Source organism: Trachypithecus francoisi, unplaced genomic scaffold, assembly GCF_009764315.1.
Source record: "Trachypithecus francoisi isolate TF-2019V2 unplaced genomic scaffold, Tfra_2.0 Lachesis_group6, whole genome shotgun sequence".
Classification (NCBI taxonomy): Eukaryota; Metazoa; Chordata; class Mammalia; order Primates; family Cercopithecidae; genus Trachypithecus; species Trachypithecus francoisi.
The window spans coordinates 69,915,456-69,935,725 of record NW_022681471.1 but is presented as its reverse complement, the minus strand read 5'-3'; the positions used below and the strand labels follow the sequence as shown (position 1 = coordinate 69,935,725).

The 20,270-nt window shown below is 41.1% G+C and overlaps 1 protein-coding gene and 1 pseudogene across 1 annotated transcript; one reads left to right on the top strand and one right to left on the bottom strand.

Annotated features, from left to right (window-relative positions):
- Positions 1-244: 244 nt before the first annotated feature.
- On the bottom strand, positions 245-570 carry LOC117077248 (ATP synthase membrane subunit DAPIT, mitochondrial-like). Its single transcript, XM_033200896.1, has one exon. The coding sequence runs from the start codon at positions 543-545 to the stop codon at positions 369-371; it is 177 nt and encodes a 58-aa protein (XP_033056787.1). The 5' UTR covers positions 546-570; the 3' UTR covers positions 245-368.
- Positions 571-11,306: 10,736 nt separating this feature from the next.
- Positions 11,307-12,837, top strand: LOC117077579 (annotated as a pseudogene).
- Positions 12,838-20,270: the final 7,433 nt, after the last annotated feature.

The following is a 20,270-nucleotide window of genomic DNA, read 5'->3' as shown; positions in this document are numbered from 1 at the left end:
TTATTCTTTTTCTAATATTTGAGGTGTAGCATTGGTTATTTAGTTGAGATTTTTTTTTTATTTAGTATTTATTGATATCAAATTTCCTCTTAGAACTACTTTTGCCACATTTCTTAAGTTTTGGTATGTTGCGTCTCCATTTTTGTTAGTCTCAAGATATTTTAAAATTTCTTCTTTGCCCTAATATTAATATTTTTTCAGGAGCATATTGTTTAATTTTCACGTATTTGTTAATTTTCCATGGTTTTTTTTTCCAGGTTCATAATTTATTGCACTAATTGAATGATCACATGGTGAGTTGGGATAGCTTCTCCAGGCGTGGGAACTTAACAGATGAGGTTAGGAACTGTAGACAGTTTAAAATCCATTTATGTTGCTTTCACAGCTGGAGTTTTTTTGGATCTTAACTTGAAATACAAGACAATCAAAGCAATGCTTCCATATGTGGCTAGTACACAATTCCTTCTACCTGTGAGAGTATAAGAGTTGAAATAGTTTTGAATAGCAGTGAACTGGTATTGCGCACCACTTTCTGGACCTGCCATGATTTCAATCTCCCAAAGCTGCAAATTCTGCTAATTTTCCATGGTTCTTTATGTTATGCATTTCTAGTTTTATAACATTGTCTTTGGAAAACATACTTGATATAATTTCAGTCTTCTTAAATTTGTTAAGACTTGTTCTGTGGCCTATTACATACACACATATATATACACACACATGCATACATATTTTTAGAGATAGAGTCTCACTATGTTGCCCAGGCTGGCTTTGAACTTTTGGGCTGGGCTCAAATGATCCTCCCACCTCAGCCTTCCAAAGTGCTGGGATTACAGGCATGAGCTATTGTGCCTGGCCTGTGGCCTATTATATAATCTATCCAGAAGAATGTATCATGTGCATTGAGAAGAATGTGTATTCTGTTACTGTTGGGTTGAATGTTCCATATATCTGTTAGGTTCATTTGGTCTAAAGTAGGTCAAGTTCAATGTATCCTTATTGATTTTCTCTCTAGATGATCTGTCCAATGTTGAAAGTGGAATATTGAAGTTTCCTCCTATTATTGCACGGCAGTTTTTGTCTCCCTTTGAATGTCTTAATTATTGTTGTACCTATATTTTAAGTGCTATAATGTTGGGTGTGTATAATTTACAATTGCTACATCCTCTTGATGTATTTACTCCTTTATTACTATATAATGACATTTTTCGGCCGGGCGCGGTGGCTCAAGCCTGTAATCCCAGCACTTTGGGAGGCCGAGACGGGCGGATCACGAGGTCAGGAGATCGAGACCATCCTGGCTAACACTGTGAAACCCCGTCTCTACTAAAAAATATAAAAAACTAGCCGGGCGAGGTGGCGGGCGCCTGTAGTCCCAGCTACTCGGAGGCTGAGGCAGGAGAATGGCATAAACCCGGGAGGCGGAGCTTGCAGTGAGCTGAGAACCAGCCACTGCACTCCAGCCCGGGCGACAGAGCAAGACTCTGTCTCAAAAAAAAAAAAAAAAAAAAGACATTTTTCATCTCTTTTTATAGTTTTTTTTCCCCTAAAGTCTTTTTTTTTTTTTTTTTTTTTTTTTTTTTTGAGACAGAGTCTTACTCTGTCACCAGGCTGGAGTGCAGTGGCATGATCTCAACTAACTGCAACCTCTGCCTCCTGGGTTCAAGCAATTCTCTCCTGCCTTAGCCTCCCAAGTAGCTGGGATTATAGGTGCCCACCACCACGCCTGGATAATTTTTTTATATTTTTAGTGGAGATGGGATTTCACCGTGTTGGCCAGTCTGATCTCTAACTCCTGACTTCAGGTGATCCACCCACCTCAGCCTCCCAATATGTTGGGATTACAGACATGAGCCACCACACCTGGCCCTTAAAGTCTCTTTTGTCTCAAATAATTGTAGCTACCGCTATTCTCTTTTTGTTAGACTATCATTTTCCATTTCCTCACATTAAGTCTGAGTTTCCTTTAAGGTGAAGTGAGTCTCTTGGAGGTAGCATATATTTGGGTCTTGTTTTTAATCCATTCTGCTGTTCTTTTTTATTGGAAAATTTAATCAATTTATGTTTAAAGTAATTATTATTATTATTATTATTATTGAGATGGAGTCTTGCTCTGTCACCCAGGCTGGAGTGCAGTGGCCAGACCTCAGCTCACTGCAAGCTCTGCCTCCTGGGTTCACGCCATTCTCCTGCCTCAGCCTCCCGAGTAGCTGGGACTACAGGCGCCGCCACCTCGCCTGGCTAGTTTTTTTTTTTGTATTTTTAGTAGAGACGGGGTTTCACCGTGTTAGCCAGGATGGTCTCGATCTCCTGACCTCGTGATCCGCCCATCTCGGCCTCCCAAAGTGCTGGGATTACAGGCTTGAGCCACCGCACCCGGCCTCTAAAGTAATTATTAATAAGGACTTACTAGTGCCATTATGTTAATTATTTTTTATTGTTTTGTAAATCCTTTGTTCCTTTTTTTTCTCTCTTTTTGTAATTTGATGGCTGTCTGTAGTATTATGCTTTGGATATTTTCTTTTTATGTTTTGTGTATCTATTATAGACTTTTGTGATTACCATGAAGCTTACATAGAACATCTTATACTGGCCAGGCGTGGTGGCTCACACCTGTAATCCCAGAACTTTGGGAGGCTGAGGCAGGCGGATCACCTGAGGTCAGAAGTTTGAGACCAACCAGGCCAACAGGTTGGCCCCGTCTCTACCAAAACCCTGTCTCTACCAAAAATACAAAAATTAACTGGGCTTGGTGGTGCACACCTGTAGTCCCAGCTACTTGGGAGGCTGAGGCAGGATAATCACTTGAACCCAGGAGACTGAGGTTGCAGTGAGCCAAGATTGCACCACTGCACTCCAGCCTGGGCAACAGAGCGAGACTCCATCTCAAAAAAAAAAAAAAAAAAAAAGCAAACAAAAAAATCATCTTATAACAGGCTATTTTAAGTTGATAAAAAATGTTATAGGTATGAGCTGAGAGGCGTGAAAAATAATAACAATAATAACAATTTTGATTACATATACAGATTCTACAATTTTACTCCCCTTCCTCTCATATTTTATGTTTCTGATGGCAAACTTTACATCTTTTTATAATTTGTATCCCTTAACAAATTCTTGTAGCTTTAATTGTTTTAATAGCTTCATGTTTCAATATTTATACTAGATATCATTGATTTATGCACTCCAATTACTCTATTAGAGTGTTTTGAATTTGACAATGTATTTACTTTTACCAGTGGGTCTTATGCTTTCATATGTTTTCACATTAATAATTAGGATCTTCTTCCTTCAGCCTTAAGAACCCCCTTTAACATTTCTTGTAAGGCAGGTCTAGTAGTGATAAACTCTCTCAGCTTTTGATTGAGAAAGTCTTTATCACCTCTTGGCTTTTAAAAGACAAGGTTGCTGGTTATAGTATTCTTGGTTGACAGTTTTTTTTTTTTCTTTAAGCTTTTTATATATATCATCCCACTCCCTTCTGGCCTGCAATGTTTCTGCTAAGAAATTCATTGATAGTCTTATAGTTGTTTCCTTACATGTAATGATTCACTTTTCCTTTGCTGTTTTCAGTGCTATCTTTTTGTCTTTAACTTTGGATAATTTGATTATGCTATGTTTTGGTGTGAGTGTCCTTAGATTTACCTTCTTTGGTGTCCTTTGAGATTTCAGATTCTGGCTTTCTATTTCCTTTTCCAGGCTTGTGATGTTTTCTGCCATTATTTCTTTGAATATGTTTTTCATCCCCTTCTCTCCTCTCCTTCTGGCATATCAGTGATGCATAAGTTGTTCAGCTTGATGGTTTCACATAAGTCCCTTAAGCTTTCTTCACTGTTTTTCACTCTTTTTCCTTTCTTTCCCTCAGATTGGATGATTTTCAGTGACCTGTCTTTGAGTTCACTGATCCTTTCTTCTTATTGATGTAGTCTACTGTTGAGCTCCTTCTACTGCAGTTTTCAATTTATTCATAATATTCCTCCAGATTTATGGTTTCTGTTTGGTACTCTTCTCTACCTTCTATTTGTGGAAGTTCTTAATTTGTTCTTGTATTGCTTTGTTGACTATGGTGAGCATCTTTATGGCCATTATTTTGAGTTCTCTGTCAAGTAAATAACATTACTTTACTCAGGTTGGTTTCCGGAGATTTTATTTAGTTCTTTTGTTTGGACCATATTCCCCTGTTTTAAAATATTTCTTGACTTTTCATGTTGGTTGCTGTGCATTAGCTAATACCACTATGTCTCCCAGTCTTGTCAGACTGGCTCCATATAGGAGAAGGGCATTGCCAATCCATCCAGCCAAAGATTTTAAGGTACTTCTTAAATCTTTGTGTTTGTCCAGGCTGCTGTCTTTGTTTCTGGTGCCCACCTGAAGCTTAGGATATGCCATATCCTTTCAGTACTTTAAGTTCAGAAAGGTAGGAGCCAGACTCTCTAGATGTAGCTAAAATGGTTGGAGTATTGGCTCTATGTTTCAGTTACTTGTGTCTTTACAGTGAAGCTAAGCATGGATGTTAATCTCCCACTCTGTCTGCACTAAGCCAGGTAGTGGATATGTGGCAAAATTCGTATTCATGTTCAGGCTGCACCCTCTGATCCTAAGGAAATAGCTGCTGGATATGAACCCATCGTATGCCCACCTCTTTGTTTTTTGTTGTCCAGGGTCACTAAGGAATGCAAAGCTTCGTTAACTCTCAGAGATAGTTTGTTAAGAAGATAGTCTCTTGGGTGGGAGTGTAGAAGTTGTGGCACCCAGTGCATGGCCAAACTTCTTCCAGGAAGAATGGCAGGCCTGGGGTGAGCCAGAGAAAAGGCTCAAGAACTGCCAAGCTCTGGCTGCAGCTGCCAGTGGGCTATTGTTTGTTTGCATCATTGGCTCCCCAGTGCAAGTTTATTAGAACTCAGGCTGTCAAGTAGCCACTGGGAGTGTGTGTGATACACCCCTTATGGAGAGAAAATGGGAGCTGCATATTCCTGCCCCTTTTTTGCACTGCTCTAAGAGGGTGTCGTTTGTAAACATGTTTGCATACCTGTTAAGACCACATCTTTGTTCTGTCATCTAAGGAGACTCATGTATACCTAGTGCTTTCTCCTCCCAGAGCTAAGAAGTTTAGGATTGAGTTCTTTGGGAGGGTGCTGTAAAAGTTGTGACACTAGATGAGTGGCACAGACCTCTTCCAGGGAGAAACAGGGAGTTGCATTTTATTTTTTGACATGGAGTCTTGATGTGTTGCCCAGGCTGGCCTCAAACTCCTATGCTCAAGTGATCTTCTCATTTAAGCCTTAGCTGGGACTACATGCACATGACACCACACCTGGAAGGAGCTGCATTTTAAAATTAAAATTTTAGATTCAGGGGATACACGTGCAGTTTGTTACATGGATATATTGCATGATGCTGAGGTTTAGGCTTCAATTGATCCCATCACCCAAATAGTAAATATAGAACCCAACAAATAGTTTTTCAACCCTCCTTCCCCTCTTTTGGAGTCTCCAGTGTCTATTGGTCCCATCTTTATATCCATGTGTACCCAGTGGTTTGTTCCCACTTGTAAGAGAGAACATAAGGCTGGGCGTGATGGCTCAAGCCTGTAATCCCAGCACTTTGGGAGGCCGAGGTAGGCAGATCACAAGGTCAAGAGATTGAGACCATCCTGGCCAACATGGTGAAACACCGTCTCTACTAAAAATATAAAAATTAGCTGGATGTGTTGGCACTTGCCTATAATCCCAGGTACTTGGGAGGCTGAGGCAGAAGAATCACTTAAACCTGCGAGGCGGAGGTTGCAGTGAGCCGAGATCGTGCCACTGCACTCCAGCCTGGTGACAGAGTGAGACTCCATCTCAAAACAAAACAAAAAAAAAGAGAGGGAACATGCAATATTTGGTTTCCTATTTTTGTATTAATTCACTCAGGATAATGACCTCTAACTGCATCCATGTTGCTGCAAAGGACATAATTTCATTCTTTTTTATGGCTGCATAGGATTCCATGGTATATATGTACCATATTTTCTTTATCCAATCCACCACTGATGGGCACCTAGGTTGATTCCATATCTCTGCTATTGTGAATAGTGCTGCGATAAACATACAAGTGCATGTGTCTTTTTGGTAGAACAATTTATTTCATTTGGATATGTATTACTTTATTTTGCATTACTATAAAGGAATACCTGAACCTGGGTAACTTATAAAGAAAATAGGTTTATTTTGGCTCATAGTTCTGCAGACTACAAGAAGAATGGAGCCATGATCTGCTCTGGTGAGGGCCTCAGGAAGCTTTAAATCATGGTAAAAGGTGAAGGGGAAAAAGGTACGTCACATGGTGAGAGAGGAAGCAAGAGAGAGAGCCAAAGAAATGCTAGGCTTTTTTCAACCACCAGCTCTCATATGAACCAATAGAGCAAGAATTCACCCACAACCATGAGGAAGACACGTAGACATTCATATTAGAGATCTGCCATCATGACCAAAACACCTCCCACCAGCCCTTACCTCCAACATTGGGTGGTTGGGGGATGGTGGTCGTATTTCAGTACAAAATTTGGAAGGGACAAATATCCAAATGATATCATGTATATACCCAGTAATGAGATTGCTGGGTAGAATGATAATTCTGTTTTTATTTCTTTGAGAAATCTCAAAACTGCTTTCCACAGGAGCTAAACCAATTTACCATCCCACTAATAGTGTATGAGCATTCCCTTTTCTCTGCAACTTTGTCAACATCTTTTACTTTCTGACTTTTTATTAACAGCCAATCTGACCTGTATGAAATAGTATCTCATTGTGGTTTTGATTTACATTTCTCTGGTGTTAGTGATGTTGAGCATTTTTAAAAATACATTTGTTGGCTACATGTATGCCTTCCTTTAAGAAATGCCTGTTCATGTCTTTTGCCTACTTTTTAATGGGGTTGTTTGTTTTTGCTTGTTGACTTGTTTCTGTTTCTTATAGGTTCTGGGTTTCAGTCCTTTGTCAGTTACAAAGTTTTCAAACATTTTCTTCCCATTCAGTAGGGTGTTTGTTTACTCTGTTGAGAGTTTCTCTTGCTTTTCAGAAGCTCTCTGGTTTAATTCAGTCTCAATTGTCAGTTTTCACTTGTGTTACATTTGCTTTTGAGGACTTAGTAATAAATTCTTGCCTAGGTCAATATCTAGAAGAGTATTTCCTAAGTTTTATTCTAGGACTGTCTTAGTTTGAGGTCTTACATTTAAGTCTTTAATCCATCTTGAGTTAATTTTTGCATATGGTGAGAAGTAGGAATCAAGTTTCATTCTTCTGCATGTGATTAGTTATATTTCCAAGCACCATTTATTAAACAGGATGTCCTTTCCCCACTGCTTGTTTTTGTCAGCTTTGTCAAACATCATTTGGGGGAGGCCAAGACGGGCGGATCACAAGGTCAGGAGATTGAGACCATCCTGGCTAACACGGTGAAACCCCATCTCTACTAAAAATGCAAAAAAAATTAGCTGGGCGTGGCGGGGAGTGCTTGTAGTCCCAGCTACTTGGGAGGCTGAGGCAGGAGAATGGCGTGAACTCGGGAGGCGGAGTTTGCAGTGAGCCGAGATTGCGCCACTGCACTCCAGCCTGGGAGATTGAGCGAGACTCCGTCTCAAAACAAAAAAAAAATTCATTTGGTTGTAGGTGTGTGGCCTTATTTCTGCATTCTCTACTCATTCCATTGGTCCATGCATCTATTTTTGTACCAGTCCCATGATGTTTTGCTTACTGTAGCCTTGTAGTATAGTTTGAAGTCAGGTAATGTGATGCCTCCAGCTTTCTTCTTTTTGCTTAGGACTGCTTTGGTTATTTGGGTTCTTTTTGAATTCATATGAGTTTTAGAATGGTCTTTTTTTCTAATTCTGTGAGAAAAGACTTGGTAGTTTGATAGGATTTGCATTGACTCTCTAGATTGCTTTGATCAGTATGGACATTTTAATGATATTGATTCTTCCAATTCATGAGCATGGAATATTTTTCCATTTGTATCATCTCTGATTTCATTCAGCGGTATTTGGTAGTTCTCCTTTTAGAGATTTTTCATCTTATCGGTTAGATGTATTTTTAGATATTTTTGTGGCCGTTTTAAATGGGATTGCATTTTTATGTGGTTTTCAGTTTGAATGTCGTTGTATAGAAATGCTACTAATTTTTGTACACTGATTTTATATCCTTAAACTTGACTAAAGTCATTTGTCAGGTATATGAGTCCTTTGGAGAAACCTTTAAGGTTTTCGAGGTATAGAATTATATCATCAGTGAAGAGAGAAAATTTGACTCCCTCTTTGGATGTGTTTTATATCTTTCTCTTGCTTGGTTTCTCTGGCTAGGACTTCCAGCACTATGTTAAAAAGGAGTGGTGAGACATTCTTGTATTGTTCCACTTCTCGAGGAGAATGATTCTAGCTTTTGTCCATCCAGTATGATGTAGGCTTTGCCTTTTTCATAGATGGCTCTTATCGTTTTGAGGTATGTTCCTTTGATGCCTAGCTTGTTAAGAGTTTTTTGGTTTTTTTTTTTTTTTTTAATGAAAGAATATTGGATTTTGGCCGGGTGCGGTGGCTCAAGCCTGTAATCCTAGCACTTTGGGAGGCCGAGGCGGGCGGATCACAAGGTCAGGAGATCGAGACCATCCTGGCTAACACGGTGAAACCCCGTCTCTACTAAAAAATACAAAAAAAAAAAAACTAGCCGGGCGAGTTGGCGGGCGCCTGTAGTCCCAGCTACTCCGGAGGCTGAGGCAGGAGAATGGCATGAACCCGGGAGGCGGAGCTTGCAGTGAGCTGAGATCTGGCCAGTGCACTCCAGCTTGGGTGACAGAGCGAGACTCCATCTCAAAAAAAAAAAAAAAAAAAAAAAAAATTGGATTTTATTGAATGCTTCTTCTTTTTTTTTTTTTTTTTTTTTTTTTTTTTTTTGAGACAGAGCCTGGCTCTGGCACCCAGGCTGGAGTGCAGTGGCCGGACCTCAGCTCACTGCAAGCTCCGCCCCCCGGGTTTACGCCATTCTCCTGCCTCAGCCTCCAGAGTAGCTGGACTATAGGCGCCCGCCACCTCGCCCGGCTAGTTTTTTGTATTTTTTAGTAGAGACGGGATTTCACGGTATTAGCCAGGATGGTCTCGATCTCCTGACCTCGTGATCCGCCCGTCTCGGCCTCCCAAGGTGCTGGGATTACAGGCTTGAGCCACCGCGCCCGGCCTGAATGCTTCTTCTATATCTATTGAGATAATTTAGTTTTTGTTTTGAATTCTCTTTGTGGTGAACATATTTACTGATCACATGTTGCACCATCTTTTCATCTCAGGAATAAATCCTACTTGATTATGGCAGGTTATCTCTTTGATGTGCTGCTCAATTCAGTTTGCAAGTATTTTCTGAGGATTTTTGCATTTTTGATTTGGTTCTCAGCTTGAATGTTATTGTTGTCTAGAAATGGTATTAACATTTGTATGTTGGCCGGGCGCGGTGGCTCAAGCCTGTAATCCCAGCACTTTGGGAGGCCGAGACGGGCGCATCACGAGGTCAGGAGTTCGAGACCATCCTGCTAACACGGTGAAACCCCGTCTCTACTAAAAATATAAAAAAACTAGCCGGCGAGGTGGCGGGCGCCTGTAGTCCAGCTACTTGGGAGGCTGAGGCAGGAGAATGGCGTAAACCCGGGAGGCGGAGCTTGCAGTGAGCTGAGATCCGGTCACTGCACTCCAGTCTGGGCGACAGAGCGAGACTCCGTCTCAAAAAAAAAAAAAAAAAAAAAAAAAAACATTTGTATGTTTATTTTGTATCCTGAAACCTAATTAAGTTATTTGTCAAGTCTAGGAGGCTTGGAGGAATATTTAAGGTTTTCTAGGTATAGGTACGTATCATCAGTGAAGACAGATTATTTGTCTTCATCTCTTCCTATTTGAATGCCTTTTCTTTCTTTCTGCTTCCTTTCTTCTTGATTTTTTCATCAGGGATATTGTTCTATCATTTTCTTTTCGGTGTGTCTTTGTCAGATTTTGGTATCAGAATGATATTGGTTTCACAGAATGAGTTAGGAAGGAATCCCTCCTCAAATTTTTAAAACAGTTTCGGTAGGATTAATACCAGCTCTTCTTTGTATGTGGTAGAATTCAGCTGTGAAAGCATCTGGTCTAGAGATTTTTTTTTTTTTGATGGTAGGTTTTTTATTACTGATTCAATTTTATAAGTAACTGTTGGTCTGTTCAGGAATTTTATTTCCTCCTGCTTCAATCGTGAGAGGTTTTGTCTTTCTAGGAATTTTGGCATTTCCCTTAGATTTTCTAGTTTGTGTGCATAGAAATATTCACAGTAGTCTCTGAGGCTTTTCTGTATTTCTGCAGGATTAGTTGTAATGTCACCTTTGTCATTTCTGATTATGCTTACTTGCATCTTCTCTCTTATTTTATATTTGAGACAGAGTCTCACTCTGTTGCTCAGGCTGGATTGCAGTGGCGCAATCTTGGCTCACTGCAACCTCCGCCTCCTGGATTCAAGCCATTCTCCTGCCTCACCCTCCGGAGTAGCTAGGATTACAGGCCCATGCCACCACACCCAGCTAATTTTTGTATTTTTGGTAGAGACAGGGTTTTGCCATGTTGGTCAGGCTGGTCTCGAACTCCTGACCTCAAGTGATTCACCAGCCTCGGCCTCCCAAAGTGTTGGGATTACAGATGTGAGCCACCGTGCCAGACCTTCTCTCTCTTTTTTGAAAATCTAACTAGGTGGGGCCAGGCACGGTGGTTCACACCTTAATCCGAGCACTTTGGGAGGCAGAGGCGGGTGGATCACCTGAGGTCAGGAGTTCAAGACCAGCCTGGCCAACATGGCGAAACCCGTGTCTCCTAAAAAATACAAAAATTAGCTGGGTGTGCTGGCAGCCGCCTGTAATCCCAGCTACTCGGGAGGTTGAGGCAGGGAGAATTGCTTGAACCCTGTAGGAGGAGGTTGCAGTGAGCCGAGATCGTGCCACTGTACTCCAGACTGGGCGACAGTGCGAGACTCCGCACCAAAAACAAACAAACAAACAAAAAACAACAACAAAATTCTAGCTAGGGCAGAGCTGGTGGGGACCGAGCGAGTGCCTCAGACTCCTTTTCCTCTCCTTGCCTGGCCTCGTGGTCTTCTCCCAGCAGCCAGACAGGAACTATATAATCCCGGAAGTTCCGGGGCTTTGCTGTGTGGGATAAACAGCAATGGCGAGGCTGCTGCTCCCTGAACAACAGCCACAGCATTAGGAGCAGGAGCGGCAGCAGCAGCGGCCTCCCTGACCCGGGTCCCCGCAGTCACCGCCTCATCCCCTGGGGCGGACTGTGGGGGCAGTGGCCGCGACGGCAGCCATGGCAGCGATGGCAGCCATGGCAGCGATGGCTGGGCAGCCATGGCAGCGGTGGCACAGCTGAACTAAACAGGTCACCTGCAGTTATTTTATGCATGGAGTTTGTAAGGACGGAGGTAACTGTGGATACTCGCATGACCTCTCTGACAGTCCGTATGGTGTAGTGTGCAAATATTTTCAGCAAGGGTAGTGTGTTTATGGTGACCACTGCAGATATGAACATAGCAAGCCATTGAAACAGGAAGAAGCAACTGCTACAGAGCGAACTACAAAGTCATCCCTTGCTGCTTCCTCAAGTCTCTCATCCATAGGTGAAATGAATACAAGCGAAGATGAGTGAAGAAATTCAAACTTTGCAACTGTAGGAGCAGGTTCAGAGGACTGGGTGAATGCTATTGAGTTTGTTCCTGGGCAACCCTACTGTGGTCTTACGGGGCCTTGCTGCACTGAAGCACCCCTGCAGGGCCCAGTGACCAAGGAAGAATCAGAGGAAAAGCAAATTGCCTTGGAAACAAAGAAGCAGCTGTGCCCCCATGCTGTGGTGGGAGAGTGCTGATATGGGGATAACTGTGTGTATCTCCACGGAGATTCATGCGACATGTCACAGGTCCTGCATCCAATGGATGCTACCCAGAGATCACAGCATGTAAAATCGTGCATTGAGGCACATGAGAAAGACATAGAGCTCTCATTTGCTGTGCAGCACAGCAAAGACGTGGTGTGCGGGATCTGCATGGAGGTGGTCTGTGAGAAAGCCAACCCCAGCGAGCGCTGCTTTGTGGTCCTCTCCATCTGCAACCACACCTACTGTCTCAAGTGCATTTGCACATGGAGGAGGGCTAAGCAATTTGAGAGCAAGATCGTAAAGTCCTGCCCAGAATGCCAGATCACATCTAACTTTGTCATTCCAAGTGAGTACTAGGTGGAGGAGAAAGAAGAGAAGCAGAAACTCTTCAGAAATACAAAGAGACAATGAGCAACAAAGCGTGCAGGTATTTTGATGAAGGATGTGGTAGCTGCCCATTTGGAGGGAACTGTTTTTACAGGCCTGTGTAAAGAGGAGAGAGGAGCCACAGAGACAGAAAGGGGAAACATTAAGCAGATATGGGGCCCAACAAAGGAACCACTTCTGGGAACTAATTGAGGAAAGAGAGAACAGCAACCCCTTTGACTATGAAGAAGAGGTTGTCATCTTTGAGCTGGGTGAGATGTTGCTTATGCTTTTGGCTTCAGGTGGGGACGACGAACTGACAGACTGAAGATCGGTGGGAGTTGTTTCATGATGAGCTGGAAGATTTCTTATGACTTGGATCTATAGCAACCGTGTGTGGCATGTGAACTGGTCTGCTAACCCCAGACAGCAGCTGTCCTCTGTGGTGGTGTGGCAGTGCCTGTGTTCTCTCCCAGGTAAGCCTGTCAACTCCAGGTGCTGTCATAAGAGTTTTTACCCAGGGCCTGTCTGTCTTCTCAACCCCTCACCTTTCCCTGAGGAGTGTGTTGTTTTCCCTGTTGAAAAATGTTGGCCGGGCGCGGTGGCTCAAGCCTGTAATCCCAGCACTTTGGGAGGCCGAGGCGGGCGGATCATGAGGTCAGGAGATCGGGACCCTCCTGGCTAACACGGTGAAACCCCGTCTCTACTAAAAAAAAATACAAAAAACTAGCCGGGCGCGGTGGCGGGGGCCTGTAGTCCCAGCTACGCGGAGGCTGAGGCGGGAGAATGGCGGGAACCCGGGAGGCGGAGCTTGCAGTGAGCGGAGATCGTGCCACTGCACTACAGCCCGGGCGACACAGCGAGACTCCGTCTCAAAAAAAAAAAAAAAATGTTACAAAAATAAGTCTTAAAGTTAGTTTTTTGTAACAAGAATTTAACTGTCAGACAGTTAGTGTAGATGTGTTGCATCATCTGTTTTTCAACCAGATTGTGTTTATAGACTTTTCACACACTCATTTTGAGGACCCCAGGTTCAAAAGTAAAAACAGTGGCCCTGCTTTGGGGTCCAAGAATAGGAGGGATGGGTGAAGGGACCTAAGCTGGCCAATAGCCTTTTGCTCCAGACATGGGACATAGATTCTTGAGGTTTCTGGTAAAATCTGCACTTCTGTGTTTTTATATCCGTTCCCTACCCTGTAATCCCTACCACGTGCACTTGTTCTGTGGTTTTGGTCTCTTGTTTAATTGCACACAAGTAATACTGCTGGGTAACCAGAACCAGGTGCGAATGTGTTGAGATTTCTATTGTTTTGCATGATAGGAAAATTGAGAAAGGATACATATAAAAGATATAGAGGCATAATATCAATGGAAAGTTGGAAGTTGACTCCCAAGGGCTGACATGGTGTGTGTGAGTGTGGGTGTGTGATAAGCTTCTCATCCCTGCATAGATACAGTATTCTTAGCCTTAGCAGAAAAACTTAGTTTAGTGGTTTAAGCCTTGTGTGGCAGATAGATCTTAAAGGACAAAGCAGTATATTGGTAGTTGTCAATAAAGCAGTGCTATCTCTGTCTATATATAGATAAATGGGGTTAGCCATAGAGGTTAAAACTACCTGTTTATCCTATATATTAACAAAAACTGGGTCTTGGATACACAGTTGTATTTAATGTTTTACAATCTAGCCTTTCCAGTACAGGCACTTTCTGAAAAACCTTTGTCCTTATTTGGGGCATTTTGTTGTCGGGTTTTTGTGTTTGTTTTTGTGGGTATTTGCCTCATTCCATCCCTGAGCTTTCAGGTAGACAGATATGATTCAAAACTCTGTTCTAAGGTGTTTATTGTATTGGGTAATGGGTTTCCAATAATAAGTCATACTTTTCCACTGAAGGGGAGGGCTCGGGAATCCATAAGACCAGCTAAAGTTAAGTTGTTGGAATAATTTGTTGATTGGAAATTTTACTTTTGTGTTTTGTCGCTCTGTTTCCTGAAAATGATTCGGATGCTCCTGGTTTGTCCATCTACTGCTTTGATTCCTTGGATCCCCCCGTTCTTTCACTTTACGAAAAACAAATAATTGTTGCGGAGGTCTTTGTATTTTGGAGCTGCCCTTTTGTAAGTGCTTTTCCCAAATGAAACAATTAAAAAGAAGTCTAGCTAGCAGCCTATTAATCTTTTCTATCCTTTCAAAGAAAAACGTCTTTATTTTGTTGATTGTATTTATTTATTTTGCTCTCCATTTTATTTAGTTCTGCTCTGATTTTAGTTATTTCTTTTCTTCTGCTAGCTTTGAGTTTAGTGCTTTTCCGAGTTTGTAGTCCCTTTAGGTGTTACATTAGGTTGTTAATTTGAGATATTTCTATCTTCTTGATGTAGACAGTAAGCACTATACTTTTGCCACATCCTTGGTGTGTTGTGTCTCTATTTTCATTTGTTTCAAAGTTATTTTTTATTTCTGCCTTAATTTTGTTGTTTCTCCTACATTCATTCAGGAGCAAGTTATTTAGTTTTCATGTATCTGTATGGTTTTGAGAGTTCCCGTCAGTATTGATTTCTGTTTTTATTCCACTGTGATCTGAGAAGATGCTTGCTATGATTTTGATTTTTTAAAATTTGCTGTGACTTGCCTTTTGACGCATATGTAGTCAATCTTAGAGTATGTTACATGTGGAAATGAGGTCTGGTTGTTGGGTGGAATATTCTGTAAATGTATATTAGGCCCAACTGGTCAAGTGTCAAATTTAAGTCCAGAATTTGTTAGTTTTCTGTCTTGATGATCTCTCTAATACTTTCAGTGGGGTATGGAAGCCCCCCATTGTTACTGTGTGGCTGTCTAAGTCTTTTCCTAAGATTAGTAGTGATTGTTTTATAAATCTGGGTGCTCCAATGTTGGCTGCATATATATTTAGGATAGTTATAGTGGGAACAGGCCCCCCCAAATCTGGCAATAAACTGGCCCCAAAACTGGCCATAAACAAAATCTCTGCAGCACTGTGACATGTTCGTGATGGCCATTATGCTCATGCTGGAAGGTTGTGATTTTACCGGAATGTGGGCAAGGAACACCTCGCCCACCCAGGGCTGAAAACTGCTTAAAGGCGTTCTTAAACCACAAACAATAGCATGAGTGATCTGTGCCTTAAGGTCATGCTACTGCTGCAGATAACTAGCCAGACCCATCCCTTTATTTTGGCCCATCCCTTTGTTTCCCATAAGAAATACTTTTAGTTAATCTATAATCTATAGAAAAAATGCTTATCACTGGCTTACTGTTAATAAATACGTGGGTAAATGTCTGTTCGAGGCTCTCAGTTCTGAAGGCTGTGAGACCCCTGATTTCCCACTCCACACTTCTATATTTCTGTGTGTGCGTCTTTAATTCCTCTAGCCCCGCTGGGTTAGGGTCTCCCCGACTGAGCTGGTCTTGGCAAGTTAAATCTTGAGTCACACACTTTATCATTATGTAATGCTGTTCTTTGTCCTTTTTTACTGTTGTTGGTTTAAAGTCTGTTTTATGTGATACAAAAATAATGACCCCTGCTGTTTTTTGATTTCTAATTGCATGATAGATCTTTCTCTATCCCTTTAAACCGTGCCAGTAGGTGTCATTACATGTGACATATGTCTCTTGAACACAGCAGAAGGTTCAGTCTTGTTTTCTTATCTAATTTGCCACTCCATGACTTTTAAGTGGAGGATTTAGGTCATTTACACTCAAGCTTCATATTGATATGTAAGGTTTTTTTCCTGTTGTGGTATTCTTAGCTAGTTGCTTTTTGGTCTTGATTGTGTAGTTGCTTTATAGGGTCTGTGGGTTATGTACTTATGTGTGCTTTTGTGGTAACAAGTATTATTCTTTCATTAACATGCTTAGAATTCCCTTAAGCGTCTCTTGTAGGGCCAGTCTGGTGGTAATGAATTCTCTTAGTGATTGCTCGTCTGGCAAAGATTTTATTTCTCCTTTGTTTATGAAGCTTAGTTTAGCAGGGTGTGAAATTCTTGACTGGAATTTCTTTTCTTCAAAAATGTTGAAAATAGACCCTAATCTATTCTGGCTTATATGGTTTCTGCTGAGAAGTCTACTGTTAGTCTGATGGGATTCCCTTTATGGGTAATATGACTCTTTAGCTGCCTTTAAGATTTTTTATTTTGTGCTGACCTTGGAAACTGATGACTCTGTGCCTTGGGGATAGTCATCTTGTATAGCATCTCACAGGAGTTCTCTGTATTTCTTTTATCTGCATGTGGACCTCTCTAGTAAGATTGGGGAAATTTTCCTGGGTTATATTCTCAAATGTGTTTTCTAAGTTGTTTACTTTATCTTCTGTTCTCTCAGGAATGCTAATGAATTGAAGGTTAGATCACCCTGCATAATCCTATATTTCTCTTTTTTTTTTTTTTTTTTTGAGACGGAGTCTCGCTCTGTCGCCCGGGCTGGAGTGCAGTGGCCGGATCTCAGCTCACTGCAAGCTCCGCCTCCAGGTTCACGCCATTCTCCTGCCTCAGCCTCCCGAATAGCTGGGACTACAGGCGCCCGCCACCTCGCCCGGCTAGTTTTTTGTATTTTTTAGTAGAGACGGGGTTTCACAGTGTTAGCCAGGATGGTCTCGATCTCCTGACCTCGTGATCCGCCCGTCTCGGCCTCCCAAAGTGCTGGGATTACAGGCTTGAGCCACCGCGCCCGGCCTAATCCTATATTTCTCAAAGGCTTTTCTAAAAAAATTGTATTTTAGGTACAGGGATACATGTGCAGGATTGTTATATAGGTAAATTGCACGTCATGGAGGTTGGGTGTACACATCGTTTCATTACCCAAGTAATAAGCATAGTATCTGATAGGCAGTTTTTGATCCACAGCTTCCTCCCACCCTCCACTGTCAAGTAGGTGCTGGTGTCTGTTGTTCTCTTCTTTGTATTCACATGTACTCAATGTTTAGCTCCCACTTGTAATAGAGAACATGTGCTATTTGGTTTTTTGCTCCTACATTAGTTTGCTTAGGATAATGAACTCCAGTTCCATTCATGTTGCTGCGAAGAGCATGCTCTTGTTCTTTTTTATGGCTGTATGGTATGCCATGGTGTATATGTACCACATTATTTTTATCCTGTCAGCATTGCTAGGCATTTAGGTTGAATTCATGTCTTTGTGATTGTGAATAGTGCAATGATGAACATACACATTCATGTGTCTTTATGGTAGAACAGCTTATATTCCTTTGTGTATTTGCCCAATAATTGAATTGCTGGGCCAAATGATAGTTCTATTTTAAGGTATTTGATAAATCTCCAGACTGCTTTCTACAATAACTGAACTAATTTACATTCCCACCAGCAGTGTATAAGCATCCCCATTTCTCTGCAACCTCACAAGCATCTGTTGTTTTTTTTTTTTAAGAGCCCTTCTGATGGGTGTCAAACATGGTATGTTTTACCATTTCATGTCAAGCATGGAATGTATTACCATTTCTTTGTGTCATCTCTGATTTGCTTCAGCAGTATTTTATAGTTCTCCTTGTAGAGATCTTTAACCTCCCTGGTTAGCTGTATTCCTAGCTATTTTATTCTTTTGTGGCTGTTGTGAATGGGATTGTTTTCTTGATTTGGCTCTCAGCTTGGAGATTGTTGGTGTACAGCTTATTAATAATAATTGTTTTAAATTTCTGATCGTACAATTCCAACATCACTACCATATCTGAGTGTGGTTTTGATGCTTGCTCTGTTTAAATTGTGTATTTTGACTTTTATTATACCTTGTAACTTTTTTTAACAGCTAGACAGAAGGTACTGGACAAAAAGAACCCTGGTAAGTGTTTTTTCAGTGGTTTAATGGTAAAATGTGGGGGGAAGGGAAGTGGTCCATGGTTCTGTAAATTAGGTCTTAGCCTGTGCTTCTCTTTTTTTTTTTTTTTTTTTTTTTTGAGACGGAGTCTCGCTCTGCCGCCCAGGCTGGAGTGCAGTGGCCGGGTCTCAGCTCACTGCAAGCTCCGCCTCCGGGTTTACGCCATTCTCCTGCCTCAGCCTCCCAAGCAGCTGGGACTACAGGCGCCCGCCATGTCGCCCGGCTAGTTTTTTGTATTTTTTAGTAGAGACGGGGTTTCACCATGTTAGCCAGGATGGTCTCGATCTCCTGACCTCGTGATCCGCCCGTCTCGGCCTCCCAAAGTGCTGGGATTACAGGCTTGAGCCACCGCGCCCGGCCTAGCCTGTGCTTCTCAAATGTGAACCTCACCAATGCTTCTCAATCCCTTGTCCCTGGAATGGGATGGCTAGAGTAATACTGAGTTTGATTTTTTTTTTCTTTCCTTCTGTGGAAGCCTCCAGGGGGCTAGATTTGGGTATTTTCTTCTCCAGGTCAGTTAGACTCTGATAAAATGCTAATAGTTTAGGCTCTGGTAAGATAGTTTCTCTTTAGGGAAGGCCTTATTATGAAAAACAAAGTACTCTGGCATATTAAAAAATGGTTTCTTTTTTCCTCTCCTTTTCAGAAGCATGGGACAATTTTTTCCCCAATATTCACTGTGAGAATCTGTGAGGTAAACTCATAAGTGTGTTTCCCCATTATTAGACATATCCCCAGAGTTTTTACTCCTAGCCTTGGCCACTTGAAGCCTCCAGTAATTTGTCAATTACAGTTCAGGTTTTTCTACCCTGGTACTGGTTCATGTTGAGGTTCTGCTTTGAGGTTTTTGCTCCAGTAAATTATGATTCTCTGTATTCATCTGTCTGCCTCTCTGATTTGGGGGACAGTAATTTTCCCTTTGATTTCACTTTTCTGACAGTTAAAAAGAGTTATTTGCTTTTCAGTTTGATCAGCCTATAATTTGTTGTTAAGGTGAAGTGACAACCTCCAAACTCCTTACATGCCAAACAGAAACTGGAAATTACCCATTCTCTTTTATGACCACATAGTACTCCACTGTATGTATGTATAGTCTGTGTCTAATCACTTCCCATGTGTGTGCATTAGGTTGTTTCTAATGCTTTGCAATTGAAACTATTCCACAATGAATAACCTTGATCATTTGCATTTTTACATTGTTGGAAATTTAATTTCTGGATAGATTTCTAAAATGAAATTTTTAGATTAAAGTGTAAGGGCATATGTAGCTTCATTAGGTATTGTTAAATTTATCTCTAGAAAAATTTTGACAATTTGCATTCCTGCTAGCAAAGGATAAGAGTGGCTTTTTCCCCTGGTCTCAACAACAGAATGTCTTTTTGTATTTTTAAAATTTTCCAGCTTGATAGGTGAGGAATGAAGAAAGTTTGAATGTTTTTTGTATGTTGTAGGTTAATGTTTACATATTTATGTGAATTATCTATAAACCTTCCCCTACTTTTCTCTCAGGTATTTGGTACTTTGCCCCTCAATTGTGTGTGTTTGTGTGTGTGTATGTATGTATGTACATATGTAAGTGTATGTGTGTGTATATATATAGTCACACATGTGTATACATATATATGTATATTCACACATATATATACATAAGTATATATATAACGTACATTAGCCCTTTGTGTTTGGGATATGTTGCAAATATGTTTTCCCCATTATAAGTTTTCGTTTGACTTATCTTCATTTTCATACAAACAGTTTCTGTTTTATTTGCAATTTTATCAATATTTTCTGCTATGACCTCCAAACTTTCATTCAATATGAAATATTTGGAATGTCTTTGTGTACATGAAACTTAAAGAAGATATGACCTAAGTTTTCTTTTAGTATGTTGTCATTTTTTTTCAGTTAGACCTCTAAATCATTTGGCATAAAGTGTTGTTTGTATTGTAAGATATAGAACTATTTTTTCTTTTTCCAAGTTTCTATGCAGTTGTCTCAGTGAAACAATAAAAATCCATTTTTTTCTAGTGATTTGATTTTCTTTAGTGATTTGATTTGCCACTGTTACTATCTACTAAATATTCACATCTACTTAGACCTGTTTTTGGACTTTCTATTCTGTTATCTATTTGCTCTTTCATCTACCAGTATGT

Coding starts and splice junctions, on each gene's coding strand:
- LOC117077248 (XM_033200896.1), bottom strand. CDS start 545: ATGGCAGGTCCAGAAAGTGGTGCGCAATACCAGTTCACTGCTATTCAA.